Raw genomic sequence first — 18422 nt, 5'->3', positions numbered from 1 at the left:
AAAAGACCTTTCCAATAATCATTAAATTTGGAATTCATACACCCAACGGCTCTTTTCCACACTGAAACAAAGACTGCTTTAAAAATTTTATGAAAATTACTGTATAACTCTCCTAAACAATGGAGGGGGATATATTAGCATACAATTTAGTTCAATTGAATTATGGTATAGGATATTACATAACAATGAAAATGAATAAACTATTGATATGCCCAACATACATGAATCTCGAAGTAATTATGTTGAGTGGGAAAAAAAAAAAAACAAAAAAGCATATGCTGTATGACTCCATTACATAAAATTCTAGGAAATGCAAACTAATTATAATGATAGAAACTAGATCATTCGTTTCCTGAAGACAACAGGACAGTTAGTAGAGGTGGGGTAAGAGAGGCAAAGAAGGAAGCATTACCAGGGGGGAACAAAGAAACTTTTGGGATGACAGATGTTTATTGTACTGATTTTCTTGATGGTTTCATGAGTGTGTCTAAATGCCTGAACTGATCAAACTGTACACTTTAAATATACATTTTATGTCAGTTATACCTCAATAAAACTGTTAAAAAGTATTTTAAGAAAACTTGTCTTGTACAAATGTATATGTGATTGAATAGATATATGAAAAAAACAGGATCATATGTGAAGATCAAATGAAATAAAAGCTGTAAAGAACTTAGCAGTGTGTCTACAACCTAGTAAGTGATATTAGACTGGCTCTTTTATAATTCTGTAATAACTACTTTCACTTAATATATTATGATCATCTTTCCATAACTTATGTATCATTAAATACACTTAAAGAATATTTAATGGTCATGACACATCATTATATAGATTAATGATAATTAACCAACTTCTATTGTTATATACTTATACTGTTTCTGATACTACATTTTACAAAGATTTTCAAAACATGAACCAATGTTGGCAGCTCCTTCTGCCCACAGGTCCTGTCCCTGTGCTTTAATAAAAACACTTTTTTAAAAAAGATTTTATTTGTTTATTTAACAGAGAGGGAACACAAGCAGGGGGAGTGGGACAGGGAGAAGCAGGCTTCCTGCTGAGCAGGGAGCCCAATGCAGGGTTCGATCCCAGGACCCCCGGATCATGACCTGAGCTGAAGGCAGCCGGTTAACAACTGAGCCACCCAGGCGCCCCTATAAAAACACCTTTTGCACCAAAAACACCACAAAAAACATGAGTCAATGTTTTTGTATAGTAATTATTGGTTTCACTGTTTGGAGCTTATTTTAGTATCTGTATTTTCCAGATGATTGTTCCAATACTATCAACTGAACATCATTTATCCTAAAGACCATCTATTTTCATATAACATCCTTGAAAAATTTATGAAAGTTAACTCTCTACAGACAAATAGGAGATTTCACGTGGCATGAGGCAGGAAGTAGGGAGGAAGGAGAGAATATCTATTCTCAATCAGGATTCCACAAGCCACTCCATCAGCCCAGAACTGGGAAAATAGACCTGGCACTCACCTCTCTGAAGGTTCACTCACTACCCTTGTCCAGATCACAGATCACTGCAGGGAAACCTTTAAAACTCTGCACTGGAGAAAGGAAGTCATTGCAACAAAAACTGAGTAAGATCTCTGTCAGTTATTCTCTTCACCTGGACAGGCCTTCCCATTGCTACTCTCTGAACACCTGAGCTACTCTCTTGCCTTCACCATGCTTGACGACTGTGAGGACCAGAAGGCTAACAGGAGGAAGCAAGTCAAATTGGGTCAAATGAGACCCAATTTTTCTCCCCAGTGGCAGAGTCTAACAGCAGCACAAACCAGCAGTTCAAGTAACTAAAATCACCTAGGGTTCATAAGCCTATAGATACATTCACAGAGATTAGCAAACTCCGAGTTTAATTTTGAGTTTTGTTTTTTTTTGTTTTGTTTTAAAGTAATCTCTACACCCAACATGGGGCTTGAACTCATGACCCCAAGATCAAGACTGAGCAGCCAGGAGCCCCCTGAGTTTTCATTTTAGACACATCATAGTATAAGCATAATCTGGATCATCTGGATGACTACTTGTAATTCACTATTGCCAAAAGATTTCAGTGTTCACTTCCATGTTTGTGTTAACAATCTAGCTGGCAAGGCAGGACTACTTCAATTGGCTTGAGTTAATCAGGAAAAATAAAGAGATGATTATAATACTAAATGATGTATTGCCAAATAAAAACAAAATGATGTCTTGATCACTGTGGTAAAAAAAGATTTTATAGTGGACTGAGGAGAGCACTACAGGATGAAAAGTGAGTCCTCTCACAGTACCCACCTGTGCAGGCTTGCCACACTCAAAAGAACCTCCTGGAAGGGTAGCTTATTTATGCTGAGAGCAAAAATCTGGTTCTAGCAAAATATCATTTTCACATTAAATTAATCTTTTCAGTTATTATTTTTCTGGTTGATTATTTCATTAGTATATTGGTTTCAGTTTTATAATACCATAAGCAGCGTAAGCAGTCAGAGCATTACCTAGTTTTATATATAAACAGCATTATAATTCAAATTATTTAAGTAAATACATGGAACCCATGAAAATACAGAACTAAAGTTTGAGAAATGTTGAGTTGGATAACATATAAAACAGTTTGGCATATCAATGCATAATGTGTGGAAGTTAAAAAACATTTACATAGGGGCGCCTCGATGGCTTAGTGGGTTAAGCCTCTGCCTTCAGCTCAGGTCATGATCTCAGGGTCCTGGGATAGAGCCCTGCATCACGTTCTCTGCTCAGGAGGGAGCCTGCTTCCCCCTCTTTCTGCCTGCCTCTCTGCCTACTTGTGATTTCTTTCTCTATGTCAAATAAATAAATAAAAATCTTAAAAAAAAAAAATCTACACAGTATCAGTATAACTTCTGATGGCAGCATATTGCCTTGCACTGATATATCACAAATTACCTAATCATTCTCTTCTATTTAGATGATTTTCTAATTTGTCTTTTTCTGGATTACTGCCTTGCAACAAAATAGAATTCCTGGGAAAGACTATCACCTATATTGGAAAAGCTTATACATGCGTGAGTATTCTGAGTATACCAATAGAATCACAACAGAACCAGCATGGTATGTCACCATTATTTTGTTAGCTATACCTTTAGAACATGTGCATTTCCTTGCATCTTACCTCTTTATTATTACTAATGAAAATTATTTTGGGGGTGACAAAGACTAACTTTTTTTTTTTTAAGATTTTATTTATTTGAGAGAAAACAGAGGCAGGAGGAGGGGGTAGAGGGAGAGGGAAAGTAGGCTCCCCACTGAACAGGGTGCCTGATGTGGGGCCTGACCCCAGGACTCTGAGATCATGACCCGAGCAGAAGGCAGACTCTTCCCTGACTCAGCCACCCAGGCGCCCCCAAAGACTAACTTTAATATACACTTTTAATCACACACTTTTTTTCTTTGCTCTTCAAATACAAAGATGTTTCCACTGAAATGATACCCAGATATATATTTGTAGATTAGGAGATCAGCAGGGACTGTTCCATATTGTTTATATGTGAAGCCGGGTCTCAGGTTAGCCCATTTTTGTGATATATGTTACAAGGGAGTAAGTTGCCCCTAATTTTTTTCCCCCATTACTGTCTATACAGTCTGGTTTCCTAAAATTTCCTCTTAATTTTCTAGTATGTCTACATCTTTTGGTTTTATAATCCTGCTTTCCCCTTCTGGTATTAAGGAACATGTAACACAAAATATAATTACCAACACCAATAATATGACAGAATGACTAATATCTTTTTATACTTTTTTAGACATTCATATATAAACTCTAAAGCTGGTGCACAGGGGTGCCTGGGTGGCTCAGCTCAGGTCGTGACCTCTGGGTGTGAGATCAAATCCTGTACTGGGCTCCACACTTAGTGTGGAGTCTGCTTGGGACTCTGTTCCTCTCCCTCTGCACCATCCCCTAACCTCACTCACATGCACGCACTGTCTCTCTCAAATAAATAAATAAATAATCTTAAACAAAAGCTGGTGAATAGAAAAAGCATATTCTCTTTCACAGCATCAAAATATATTTTGCAGCATAAAATATATACCAATGAAAAATGAACAAAGAGCAAAACAAATAAAAACTACTTGCTAAGAATGTTTTAATTGCCAAAGGATACATTTTAGTAGGACATATCAGGTTAATTTTTCTACCTAACTCCAGCTCCAGCTCCCCAGGATACACACTGTACAATGAAATAAGGCAATTTCCTTCTAATTCTAAGTGTCTCTAAATACTCTATTTGGCGGGCGCCTGGGTGGCTCAGTGGGTTAAGCCGCTGCCTTCGGCTCAGGTCATGATCTCAGAGTCCTGGGATCGAGTCCCGCATCGGGCTCTCTGCTCAGCGGAGAGCCTGCTTCCCTCTCTCTCTCTCTGGCTGCCTCTCCATCTACTTGTGATTTCTCTCTGTCAAATTAATAAATAAAATCTTTAAAAAATAAATAAATAAATAAATAAATAAATACTCTATTTGGCAAGGACTCTTATTATTCTTTAATGCTATTATTCTTACACGAAAAAGTTGCCTGGGCTTCCTCTTCAAGCTTCTAATAAAGATAAAGATAAGTCTAGAAATTAAACAAAATGAACATTAAAAATTCACTACTAGGGTGCCTGGCTGGCTCCGTTGGAAGAGCATGTGACTCTTGATCTCAGGGTCCTCAGGTTAAGCCCCTCATGGAGGACATGAAGCCCACTTAAAGAAAAAGAAAGTCTGCTGCCTGTAGTAGCCAGTTTCCAAGATGGTCTGCAATGTATTAAAATCCTGTGTAGTTACTTCCCACAATGCACCAAAGTCAGTGCATGATCAATAGAACATGGCAGAGTAATGTCCTAACATTTCTGGTATTAGGTTATAAAAGAGATCTCACTTCCATGATGGCACATTCACTCCACACTCTTTTGAATCACTCATGCTAAAGAAAGCCAGTAGCCAAATTGTGAGCAGCTCTATGGTGAGGCTCATGTGATGAGAAACTAAGGCCTTCCAGGTCAACAATCAGCAAGTTACTGAGGCTTCTTGTAAAAAAGTCACATGAATGAGCTTAGAAGTAGACAGCTCAGGCCAGTCAAGCCTTCAGATGACTATAACCCTAAACAACTTTTTTTTTTTTTTAAGATTTTATTTACTTTTTTGGCAGAGAGCAGAAGAGCACAAGCAGAGGGAACAGCAGAGGAAGAGGGAGAAGCAGGCTCCCAGTTGAGCAGGGAGCCCTCTGTGGGGCTTGATCCCAGGACATCTGAGCCACCCAGGTGCCCCACCCTAACCAACTCTTGACTGTAACCTCAAAAACGGGTCCTGAAACAGGACTACCCAGTTAAGCCGCTATAGATTCCTGACCATCAGAAACTGCCATAATGGTTATTGCTTTAAGCTGTTAAGTTTAAGGCTGATTTGATATGCAGCAATAACTAACACATCACATAATCAAGAAAGCAATCCTTCAATTATTGTAAATGCCAGTTTTGTACTAAATAAATTTCATTCTAAAAAGCAAGACTTCCTAGACCTAGTCTATGAGTTCTGAAATACTTGGAGTGGACTATTAAATTTCTAACAATGAATCCTAATAGAATTTTAGAAAAGTGCACGGCAACTCAAAATACTCTCTAACAAGCACTTTTCTGATATAACAAGAAATCATCTTATCCTTGAAGCATCTACACTAGATTCTCTAATATTAGTCTATACTAAAAGGAACTAAAGCTCCATTGAGAGGTGGCTAATTCCAAATCTTTCACAGGGAATGTATAAGCTGATCCTGCTCACCTTGTTGAGCCAGAAAACAACAGAGCTTTCAAAAATTAATGAAGATGTGTTAAAAGAACAGCAGTTAGCCTGAAAGGACTTGTATTAACCAAAGTTGTAACAACTTGAACAACAAAAACAACGGTGGTAATAGATTTAGCACTAATCAATCAATGAAAATCCCAACCTAGAAAAACATGCTTAGAAAAGAGAATACCAATGTTTAAAAAAAAAGAAGACATACTGACTCAGTCAATAGAGCACACAACTCTAAATCTCAAGGTTTTGAGTTCAAGCCACACATAAGGGTAGAGCCTACTATAAATAAATAAATACACACACACATATACATATATACATGTATATATATATATAAAACTTATTAAATATATAACTATACTAAAAATATTTTTTTAAAGAATATCAGAAAGCTTATCACTATATGAAGCAGCCATTAAATAATTTCCTAGAAATGGGTAAAGTAAAATTAAACATTTTTCTGACTTTCTAATAGTAACTGAATTTAAAGGTAACCAAAGAACCCTGGTTAACTAAGAAATACTCTAGGGATGAATACTCTAGGGATGCCCGGGTGGCTCAGTCAGTAGAGCATCCAACTCTTGATCTTAGGATTTTAAGTTCATACCCTGTGTTTTGGGGATGGAGCCTACTTAAAAAAAAAAAAAACAATAAAGAAAATAAAGAAAAACTCTACCTTTTAAGAATGAAGAATATAGCTAATGAAAACAGAAAAATGTAATTTAAGGAGCACCTGATTGGCTCAGTTGGTTAAGCATCCAACTCTTGTTTTTGGCTCAGGTCATGATCTTGGGGTCCTGGAATTGAGCCCTAAGTTGGGCTCCCTTGCTTCCCCTCTCTCTCTCCCCCTGCCTCTCCCCCTCTTATTTGCACTCTCTCTCTCTAAAATAAATAAATCTTTAAAAAAAGAAAAATATAATTTAATAAACCCTGATGTAATCACTAATTTCAGCAAAGATTAGCAACTGGAGTTACAACCCTTAGGTACATGGTTAATGTTAAAAGGGACATTCATGTGGTACCCCAAACACCACACAAATTATATTCTAGTCATACTATTCAATGAAGAGATCTGTGGTCCCCCAAACCAACAGTCAATCTCAGACTCAGTAGAGGTAGGCCACATAAACACCATGTAACTTTTAATATCTTGGAACATGAAAAACCCATCATCTAAGATTTTTTTTTTTTTATCTATGATACATTCTAACTAGAATTGTTCTCTTGAATTCATCAAGCCTTTGATATAACTTCCAGATTACAGAAACACAAAGAGGAAAGAGCTAGATGACACCACAAGAAAGCAAAAAGAGAAATAAATCCATAAGGTGGGACATTCTGTAGGACAACTAACTGGTCTCTTCAATTAAAAAAAAAAAAAAAGGGATTATGGAGGGCTTAAACAGAATTAAGGAGGGGCACCTGCTGGCTCAGTCAATAGAGCACTGGATTCTTGATCACATGTCTTAAGTTCAAGTCTCACATTGGGCATAGAGCTTACTTAAAAAAAAAATTGGGCAGGAGCACAGAGTCTGAAGCAGGGCTCAATCTCATGACCCTAAAATTACGACCTGAGCTGAAATCAAGAGTCATACCCTTAACCAGACGCTTAACCGACTGAGCCACCCCGGTGCCCTTAAAGATTTTTTAAAAATCCTTTTTATCAAATTACTGGCAACATGTGACTCTAAATATAAACAAAGCCCAGTAAGAGCTATAGATCTTAATGCTGAGTCTCAATAATTTGAAAGTAGTGTATTTTTTATTTAGCAACTGCCAAAAGAAAATGTTGTAACAGAATGTTTCATTTTTTAAAATTTAGTCATGGGCGCCTGGGTGGCTCAGTGGGTTAAGCCGCTGCCTTCGGCTCAGGTCATGATCTCAGGGTCCTGAGATCGAGTCCCGCATCGGGCTCTCTGCTCAGCAGGGAGCCTGCTTCCCTCTCTCTCTCTCTGCCTGCCTCTCCATCTACTTGTGATTTCTCTCTGTCAAATAAATAAATAAAATCTTTAAAAAAATAATAAAAAAATAAAATAGAAAAATAAAATTTAGTCATGATAAGTGTTAGGGGAGAAAAGTATAATGGAAAGAAAGAACATCCATCCTTTAAAACTAAACTTTAGACACTGACCAATGCCAAGAAAATTTTTAGGTCTCAAATCAGCCCTCCATTTCTAAAGACCCACTGCCTACCCTCTTTTTACTCACAATTAAAGAAAGGGGGATGCCTTGAATACCAAAAGGGATGGGTTTATTCATTCAGAGCACTCTGTGATAGATTAATATAGAATCCTTATCTGTGGTGATTAACTTAATAGTGATATATGTGATGCCTTTCCTTTTCACAAAATAATGTCTTCAGTTTTAAATAAAAGAGGAAAGAAAGGGCACATCCATGTATACCAATGTTACTATGTCTGATAAAAGAGAGATGTAAGGTAGATGTATTATACTTCAGTTGTTGCATGACAAATGACCACACAAGTACAGACTTAAAACAACATAAATTTATTAGCTCACAAACCTACCCCAGTATTTCTGAATATTCTGCTCAGGGTCTCCCTAAGCTAAAATCAAAACATCAGCCAGGGTTGCTGTTCTCATCCCAGGGCTCGTGGTCCTTCCCAGGGTCACTGGTTATTGGCAAAATTCATTTCCTCCTCACTTCACAGCAACGGCGCAGCAATCCATCTCATGCTTCAAATATCTCTGACTTGCCCTTCTGCACCAGATGTAAAAAGATCTCCACCTTTAAGGGCTCATATGGTTGATTAGATCAGGTCCACTAGGAAATCTTCCTACCTTAATATCAACTGTGCCATTTAACATAACAATCACAGGAATGATATCTCATCTTATGCACAGGTGGGGATTAGGGTGTGGAATATTTGGGGGGGTGGCATTTTTAGAACCAAATACCACAGCCATAAAAAAATAAAACTGTAAAACTTAATTTAAAAACCATTTCTTACCTGTTAATAATGAACCATGCAACAGTAAGCATTCCTGCTAGCCATGTTCCACTCATAAGCCAACTTGTAACAAATAAAGCAGTAACATATATTCCTTGCAATCCAAAAACAATGCCAATATAGAAATAAACTGGCTCAATAATCTCCTAATTGGGGGGGAAAAAAGAGGAGATAATATAGTGACATTACATAATTTTAATTATTTGCAAATATGTAAGAAAATAAATATTAAAGTCAAAAGAAAACATACATTGCTACCAGTTGCTTGATATAAAACACTGGCAATAAGTTCTGGATACAGAGACATTTGCTGCACTGCATTTATAGTCTTCAGAGATACAGTTTTGTTATTGTGTGTCAATTCATAAACACCTAAAGACAGAAAAATTTTTCTCCAGATTATTTATTCTGCTTTACAATAATTAAACATGTCATTCAGAGATCATTAAATATTTTAAATATTTACTAATTACCAAGAAAAACCTCAAAGTAAAATACACTGAGTGTGCCTCATTTTTCCAATGCTTTTATTAAGTATAAGAAAGAGTAATACTTGTACTCTAAGACAAATCTCCAAATTCAAGGATTCCCACATAGTAGAACAATGTTTTATTTTAGAGAAGCATTGTTATTAAAAATATAAATGTGGGGCGCCTGGGTGGCTCAGTGGGTTAAGCTGCTGCCTTCGGCTCAGGTCGTGATCTCAGGGTCCTGGGATCGAGTCCCGCATCGGGCTCTCTGCTCAGCAGGGAGCCTGCTTCTCTCTCTCTCTGCCTGCCTCTCCGTCTACTTGTGATTTCTGTCAAATAAATAAATAAAATCTTTAAAAAAAAAAAAATATATATATATATATATATATATGTGTGTAGAGGCACCTGAGCGGCTCAGCTGGTTAAGTGACTGCCTTCAGCTCAGGTCATGGCCCTGGAGTCCCAGGATGGAGTCCAGAAATCGTACCCCCTGCTCAGCAGGGAAGTCTGCCTCTCCCTCCGACCCACTCCCGTCCTGTGCTCTCTCTCTCTCAAATAAAATAAAATCTTTAAAAAAAAAAACAAACAAACAAATGTGGGGGGTACGCAGCTGATTCAATCGGTAGAACATGCGACTTTTGACCTCAGGGTCCTGAGCTTAAGCCCCATGTTGGTACAGTTTAAAAAACAAACAAACAAACAAACAAACAAACAAATGTGGTTATCATACCTCTTTCAAATGAGGGCGCTTTTAACATATCTTTATAATAAGAGTAATAAATGGCACTGTCACCTTGAAATGTGATTTCTCGTTCAAGTTCCTAAAAGAAAATGAAATGATTACTTAAATACCAGTATCCTAAATTTCACCTGCAATCTTCTTTCTCTTCATCTTCTAAATTAATGCTATTTATTTATCCTTTTATTCAAAGAAACATGCTTGAATTTTTCTTTAATCACTAGTGGCCACATTAAGGAGTTAAACTTTTCAATAATCTGACAATTATTTTAATTAAACACCTAAGGTTTGGGGCACCTGAGTGGCTCAGTCAGTTAAGTGTCCAACTCTTGATTTGGGCTTGCGTCGTGATCTCAGAATCCTGAGACTAAGCCCTGCATCAGGCTCTGTGCTCAGCAGAGTCTGCTTGAGATTCTCTTCTGCTCTCTTTGCCCTTCTCCCTGCTCACATGCTCTCTCTCAAATAAACCAATCTTTTAAAAAAAAGAAAGAAAGAAAGAAACACCTAAGGTTTAAAATGGATTGTAGCTCATAAGGCATTTACCTTATTATATATCAGGAAAATCTAGAAGGAAAACCAGAAAAAATGCTCTAAGGACAGCAAGAATAGTAAGGCAGGTAATAAAAAATGATGGTTGAGGGGCGCCTGGGTGGCTCAGTCGGTTGGACCCTCTGCCTTCGGCTCAGGTCATGGTCCTGGGGTCCTGGGATCGAGCCCCGCATCGGGCTCTCTGCTCGGCAGAGAGCCTGCTTCCTCCTGTCTCTCTCTCTGCCTGCCTCTCTGCCTACTTGAGATCTCTGTCTATCAAATAAATAAATAAAATCCTAAAAAAAAATGGTTGAAGTGTTAAAGTCCATAATAAAAAAAAAAAATTTAAGAAGAAATCAGTATTTTCTATTGCTTTTCTACTTTCTTAAATATCCAGAACAATAAGCCCTTAACTCTTTTCTATAGCAAGAACACCTAATCAGTGCTTTTCAAAAGAAATTCCAGACACAGAGGCAAATCTTAAGTTCCTAAAATTGAGTTATACAGTGTGCCTGAGTGGCTTGGTCAGTTAAGCGTCTGACTCTCGATTTCAGCCCAGGTCCTGAGCATGACCTCCTGGTTAAGTGACTGCCTTCAGCTCAGGTCATGGCCCTGGAGTCCCAGGATGGAGTCCAGAAATCGTACCCCCTGCTCAGCAGGGAAGTCTGCCTCTCCCTCCGACCCACTCCCGTCCTGTGCTCTCTCTCAAATAAAATAAAACCTTTAAAAAAAAAAAACAAACAAACAAATGTGGGGGGTACGCAGCTGATTCAATCGGTAGAACATGCGACTTTTGACCTCAGGGTCCTGAGCTTAAGCTCCATGTTGGTCATGAGAGGTCATGAGATGATCTCCTGAGAGATCATGAGATGATCTCCTGAGAGATCATGACCTAAGGGGTCATGAGATGATCTCCTGAGAGATCATGACCTAAGGGGTCATGAGAAGGCTCATGACCTATTAGGGTCGTGAGACTAAGCCCAGCTCCACATCAGACTCCACGCTCAGTAGGGAGTCTGTGATTCTCACCCTTGCCCCACCACCCAACTCATGTTCTCTCTTGCTCTCTAAAAATAAATAAACCTTTTAAAAAATTATTATTAAAAAATTGGGCAATATAGGTAATTCAAAAACCATGAAAAACCTTGCACATTTCATGATAAATCAAGCTTTTGTAAATCTATAGTCTCTGAAAATGAAACTCCTTTATTTTCATGCATAACATTTATCAATTAATGTAAAAGGTATCAGAGCAGTTTTTCCTAAGTTTGGCTAACAGAATTTCCTGAGATATAAATGGGTATTACCCATTTAAAGAGTTCTTACCCACATAAAGAGTTCTATAGTTAAATAAGTTGTGCAAAGGCAGCATTCAAGAAAATGGGTTTCTTTAAGACTTCCTAGAGTATCAGTATGTCTTATGCAACTGTGAATCTCTAGGAGGAGACTTTTTCTAGGTCTATTTGACCAGTGACTTTTTTCCCCATTTAGAACTTATTGATCAAAATAAATTTCCTTAACAACAAAAATCAGGTAAATTTCCTTAAAATGATTCTTTATGAATGGAAACAGATTTGTTTCTAAAATTTCAAAGATATAAACTTTGGATCACTGCTTCTCAAATTTAATGTGCATATGAGTTTCAGACATCTTATTAAAAGATCTCTAATTAGCGGCAACTGGGTGGCTCTGTGGGTTAAGTGGCTGCCTTCGGCTTGGGTCATGATCCTGGGGTCCTGGAATCGAGCACTACATCGGGCTCCCTGCTCAGTGGAAAGCCTGCTTCTCCCTCTCCCTCACCACTCTGCATGCTTGTGCTCTGTCACTACCTCTCTGCTAAATAAAAAAATCTTAAAAAAAAAAAAAAAGATCTCCGATTAGATTTTTATTCTAAAGTGGGGCCTGAGAATCTGCAAATCTAAAAAAGCTCCCAAGTAAAGTCAATGTTCCTAAATCATACAGTCTTATAAGAAACACAGTATTTTTTGATGCATGCCTTCTATATTTTCAAATCTTTGGTTGTTCTCAATACTGCTTACCCAACAGAATTGCTTGGACATATTTTAAAACACTGATCCTAGATACTTCCCGCTACCCCACCCAAGAATATGTGAACTTTTTAAAAGCTCATCAGATGGTTCTATTGTACATCCAGTATTATCAAGGAAATAGGATATGCTACAGTAATAGCTTTTGTCAAATCAATACAGGCAATTATTCAGCTAAATGTTTTGGTGGGATGAGGTCAATCAATGGCTGCTCAAAAATAAGAACAACAACAAAACAGTTTGGACTAAAAAAGAAAACAAAACTCTTTAGAGTCAAGTGGTAACTCTGTGAACCTTATCAATCCATGAAAAGTATATCTGATTGTGAAGGAAAGTCTGAGAACAAATTTACTCAAAGGCTAAATTATGAGTTATGTAAGTAACTACAGTGACTAAAGGGTCTGTGGAATACACATGATTTAAAACCAGACATTAAACATACTAATATGTAGAGACATCTTAATAAATACTGTCACGTATGTTAATCATTTCCATACCCCCAAAACATTCTAATCATGTAATCTAAAAATTAAAATATTTTACTACTGAAATGTTTTTGAAATGTCAACTACCAAAACTAGTAAAAGTATGACTAAACTTGGTAACATTTCACTGTCATTAAAAGCCCCTGATAGATTAGTAGCACAATAAATAAAAAGCATCCTCATAGTTTTTATTCCATGGCCTGGAAATACATTGTATTACATTTTTCAAGGTTGATGTTTTGACTGTGTTCTCAAAATAGCTCCTACACCATTTTGTGTCTAATGACTGTACATAAGAAAGCACTTGTCATACTTACACATACAGTTTGGCTCCCTGAAAAATACATTATTTAGATTAAAGTTAAATACTCAAACAACTTCCATATGCTCAAAATTCTTTCTTCTTACCTGCCTGTTGGAAAACCAGAATTTCCGTTCATGGTATGCTGATAAATAGAGAGCATACATCATACCACTAGTAACTGCTGCAAGACAGCCAATGAAAATCTTTGCAAAGCGCTGAAATAATACATCTGAAAAAGCATATTAAAAGTAATCAGATGTAGATGATATTTATATTAATCCACTTCTATTTTTAAAAAGTAATTAAAAGGTAGTATATACCCTTGATGTGAGGAAAATGGCATTCTAACTCTGTGTTCTTCCTCCCCAAAACCTATATCCCCAGTCTAATGAGAAAAACAGCAGACAAATTTCAAAAGAAAGACATGCTAAATATACCTGACCAGTATTCCTCGGAACTGTCAAGGTCACCGAAAACAAGGAAAACCTTAAAAACTGCCACACCCAAAAGAGTCTAAGGAGACATGCTGACTAAATGTCATGTGGGATCCTGGAACAGCAAAAGGACATTTGGTAATTAAGCAAATCTGAATAAAGTATGGATCTTTTTTAAAAATAGTGTATTATGGAATACTATGCAGCCATCAAGAGATACAAAATCTTGCCATTTGCAATTACATGGATAGAACTAGAGGGTATTATGCTAAGTGAAATAAGTCAATCAGAAAAAGACAACTATCATATGATCTCTCTGATATGAGGAATTTGAGAGGCAGGGTGGGGGGTCATGGGGGTTAGGGAGGGAAAAAATGAAAATACATGGGTTGCGAGGGAGACAATCCATAAGAGACTCTTAATCTCACGAAACAAACTGAGGGTTGCTGGAGGGTAGCGGGGTAGGGACCTTGGGGAGGGTATGTGGACATTGGGGAGGGTATGTGCTATGGTGAGTGCTGTGTAAGCCTGATGATTCATAGACCTGAACCCCTGGGAAAATAATATAGTATATGTTAATAAAAAAAATAAAAAATAAAAATAGTGTATTAATACAGGTTCCTTAAGTGTACCAAAAATACCATACTAATACAAAATGTTAATAAAAGGGGAAATTCTATGTGTGGGCAGAAGGAGGGTGTAAGAAGGGAACTCTGCACTATCTGTCCAGTTCTATAAACCAAAAAAGAATTCAAAAATTAAAGCCTACTACTCAAAGAAAATAATAAAAGGTATGTACTACCAAACATCTAAAGAAAAAAATACAGGTTCATTCAGAATTACTATCAATAGCGTTTCCTATCAAGGAATTTTTTTCTTTACTGAGGAATAATTTACATACTATAGATTACAGCCATTTAAAATATATGTAATTCAATCATTTTTAATGTTTATATATTTAAAACATCATATGCAACTATTATATATATGTAACTATTTCTTGATGAGTAACATAAGACACATGTGAATTTTCTACAAACAGGATGATTTAATCCTGCTCTACTCTAGCTATTAGGTATAACAAGCACAGGCCTAAGGCCCCAAAGCCCAATGTTTGATTACTGAATGATCTGTAAAACTCAACTTGCTGATTTATGAGGTTAGCTAAACTAAAATCTAAGCCATTTTCAAAATATTATTTAATAAATATTAGTTTTCATGGAACACTTAGAGACATTAGTAGACAAAGCAGTTAGATATGACTAAGTCAGTAAGAATTACATTGAAAATGCTTGAAAAACACTACCCAATAAATCAAATATTAGTATCAGTACGATACAATTGTTTTAAAATTACTGCTTTCAAAAGCATGGCCTGGCACATAGTAAGAGCTCAGCAAATACTACTATTGTTGAGATACAGAAGTATACATGCAAAAATATATAAGATAGTTAATTAAAGCAATGTTAACACAATATGAGCTATAAAAAGCTGGTAAAAAACATCAATGGTGGCAGTTTGGCAAAGGTGCTTCAAAGTTTCCGAACACGTGTCCTGGTTTGTTTGTTTTTTTTTCCCCATTAATTCTCTGGAATAATTTTTTGCTCATTAATTCTTTAGATAATGGCAAGTTAATCCTAATTGTCATGGGTTATTACAAAAAGTATGTAAACAGGGGCACCTGGGTGGCTCAGTGGGTTAAGCCGCTCGCTGCCTTTGGCTCAGGTCATGATCTCAGGTTCCTGGGATGGAGTCCCGCATCTGGCTCTCTGCTCAGCAGGGAGCCTGCTTCCCTCTCTCTCTCTGCCTGCCTCTCTGTCTACTTGTGATCTCTCTCTCTCTCTGTCAAATAAATAAATAAATCTTTAAAAAAAAAAAAAGTATGTAAACCAAATCCTACATATAAATGCCTTACCTTAATACTAAATATGGTGTTTTCAAAGTTTATTGTGAAGAGTCAAATATGGAATAAGAAAAAAAGAGCACTAAATAAATATCAGTATCAACAATACAGGGCATAGTTAGGTAACATTTAAAGCAAAGGAAAAAGTTAAGGACATATTAGGAAAAGAAATGTAGGATTCCATTTCACAAAAAGGAAAAAAAAAGAAAAGTATAAGGGCACTGAAAAAAATGTAAGTAAAACCTGCCAAAACTTTTGTTCTATCTACTGGAATTATTTATACATTTTATTTTATAACACATTTCTCTATTTTCCACATCTCTAGAAATAAAAAAATATGTTTTTGTATTCAGGGGGAAAATACTATTTTACAGTAGTTAGCTCTAGATTGTTTAATTATCTTTCTTGTATTTTCCAAAATGTTTTAAATGACCACTCTATTAGTAAGCTTTTCTATGATTAAAAAAAAAAAAATTACGCCAAATCACTAGTGGCTTACAAAATACAGGTTTATTTCTCACTTATGCTACTTGTGGGTTTGGGGCCCATAGTGACTCTTCACCCAATTCCACACTTTAGATTAGCTGTGGCTCTTTTTGTATCTTCTTCAGAGTCCCAGATTGGGGTCAGTAGCTATTCTCATGAAAGAGGGTAAGAGCAGGAGAACTGGACGCCTGGATGGCCCAGTCATTCATTTAAGCATCTGCCTTCAGCTTAGGTTGTAATCCCAGGGTCCTGGGATGGAGCCCCACATCAGGCTCCCTGCTCTGTGGGGAGCCTGCTTCTCTCTCTCCCTCTGCCTGCTTCAGCTCTCTCTCTCTCTCTTTCAGTCAAATGAATAAATAAAATCTTTTTTTTTTTTTAAGATTTTATTTATTTATTTGACAGAGATCTCAAGTAGGCAGAGAGGCAGACAGAGAGAGAAGGGAAGCAGGCTCTCTGGGGAGCAGAAAGCCTGATGCGGGGCTTAATCCCAGGACCCTGGGATCATGACCTGAGCCGAAGGCAGAGGCTTTAACCCACTGAGCCACCCAGGCACCCCCTGAATAAATAAAATCTTAAAAAAAAATTTAAAAAAAAAAAGGCAGGAAAACAGGCAGAGAATATAATGCCTCTTACAGTTTCTGGTCAAAACTAGAACATGCTACTTCCACAGACAGTCCATTGGTCCAGGCGAGTCACATCAGTAAGCCTGACAATGAGGGAACAAAGTATACACTGCCTCAGAGATGCACTCCAAATGACACGGCAATGGGAATAAATGGATAATTCACTTTAGGGAAAGGAGAAAATACTTGCAAATAAAAGAGTCTATCAGGGTCTGTACCATTTGTCACAAATATTCACTTCACTCCAAAGGCAAACCACTCACTCCTTCTCAAGAAAGACCCCTTAGGAACAGCTTATTTAGCTTGTTTTCCTGCATGTATGTATCATTTTAAGACCTGAATAGTTATATCCTTTTTAATCTAGGCTGATAGTTCTTTTAACGGTATATCTCTCCTAAAAGCTTAGCAGGCAATTCTCTTCGATATTCACTTAACAGAAATAAAAAAACAAATGCCCACAAAAAGATCTGTAGAACTGTGTTCACAGAAGCCTTATTCTTAATAGCTAAATACTGAAAATTAGGGCACCTGGGTGGCTCAGTCATTAAGCGTCTGCCTTCAGCTCAGGTCACGATTCCAGGGTCCTGGGAACAAGTCCCACACCAGGCTCCCTGCTCAGCAAAGAGCCTGCTTCTCCCTCTCCCATACCCCCTGCTTATGTTGCCTCTCCCACTGTCTGTCAATTAAATAAATAAAATCTTAAAATAAAATAAAAATAAATAAATAAATACTGAAAATTACTCAAATGTCCAACAAGAACAGAATAGATAAAAAATTATACCAACATGAATGAATCTCAAAATGATTCACTTAGCCGAGCTAAGTGAAAAAATCCAGACACAAAAGCATACATGTTATACAATTCCATTTACCGGAAATTCTACAACATGCAAAACTAATTAATAAGAAGAGTGATTACTGGGACACCTGGGTGGCTCAGTAGGTTAAGTGGCTGCTTTCAGATCCCACAGTATGGGATTGAGTCCCACATTCAGCTTCCTGTTCAGTGGGGAGCCTGCTTCTCCCTCTGCCTGCTGCTGCTCCTTCTCTTGCATAAATGAATAAATAAAGTCTTTTTAAAAAAAGAGTGGTTAGGGGCACCTGGGTGGCTCAGTGGGTTAAAGCCTCTGCCTTCAGCTCAGGTCATGATCTCAGGGTCCTGGGACTGAACCCCACATCGGGCTCTCTGCTCAGCAAGGAACCTGCTTCCCTTCCCCTCTCTCTGCCTGCCTGTCATCTCTGTCTGTCAAATAAATAAATATGTCTGTGGTCTCTGTCTGTCAAATAAATAAATAAATAAATCTTTAAAAAAAAAAAAAAAAGAGTGATTGTCTTCAGAGGTGGGGAGGAACAGGGAAAATCTGGAAGCGGGTACAAAGAAACTTTCCGGGTTAATGGAAATGTTCTGTATCATGTTTCAACTGTACTCCTGTGTCAAAACTCATTTAATGAAATGCCTAAGAGTCTGTGCATTTTTACTATAAGCTAATTATAGAAGTATACCTCAGAGATGGTACAGGCTCAGTTCCAGACTACTGCAATCAAGCAGATATTGCCATAAGCGTACTAAGTGAATTTTTTGGTTTCCTGATTATATAAATGTTAAGTTTACACTACACTGTAG

At 37.2% G+C, this 18422-nt stretch overlaps 1 protein-coding gene and 1 long non-coding RNA gene across 6 annotated transcripts in view; one reads left to right on the top strand and one right to left on the bottom strand.

Moving 5' to 3' along the window:
• Positions 1-18422, bottom strand: part of DPY19L4 (dpy-19 like 4) — a 71536-nt gene that overhangs the window by 42029 nt on the left and 11085 nt on the right. For 3 of the 5 annotated variants that reach the window (XM_032315449.1, XM_032315451.1, XM_032315450.1), the window contains exons 3-6: positions 13457-13581; positions 9979-10069; positions 9029-9150; positions 8779-8924 (exon numbers count right to left, since the gene is read on the bottom strand). In XM_032315449.1, the coding sequence (XP_032171340.1) occupies positions 8779-8924; positions 9029-9150; positions 9979-10069; positions 13457-13581 (484 nt within the window). Of the gene's footprint in view, positions 1-8778; positions 8925-9028; positions 9151-9978; positions 10070-13456; positions 13582-15701; positions 15709-18422 lie in introns of all 5 variants that reach the window. The other 2 variants (XM_032315452.1, XM_032315453.1) reach the window with 2 other exon arrangements.
• On the top strand, positions 2670-17518 carry LOC116574710. The gene is made up of 3 exons (XR_004279449.1): positions 2670-2680; positions 10225-10226; positions 17423-17518. It is a non-coding gene; the product is annotated as an uncharacterized LOC116574710 (long non-coding RNA).

This window comes from Mustela erminea, chromosome 16, assembly GCF_009829155.1.
Source record: "Mustela erminea isolate mMusErm1 chromosome 16, mMusErm1.Pri, whole genome shotgun sequence".
Lineage (NCBI taxonomy): Eukaryota > Metazoa > Chordata > Mammalia > Carnivora > Mustelidae > Mustela > Mustela erminea.
The sequence above is the reverse complement of the archived record's forward strand: the minus strand, read 5'-3'. Positions and strand labels throughout refer to the sequence as shown.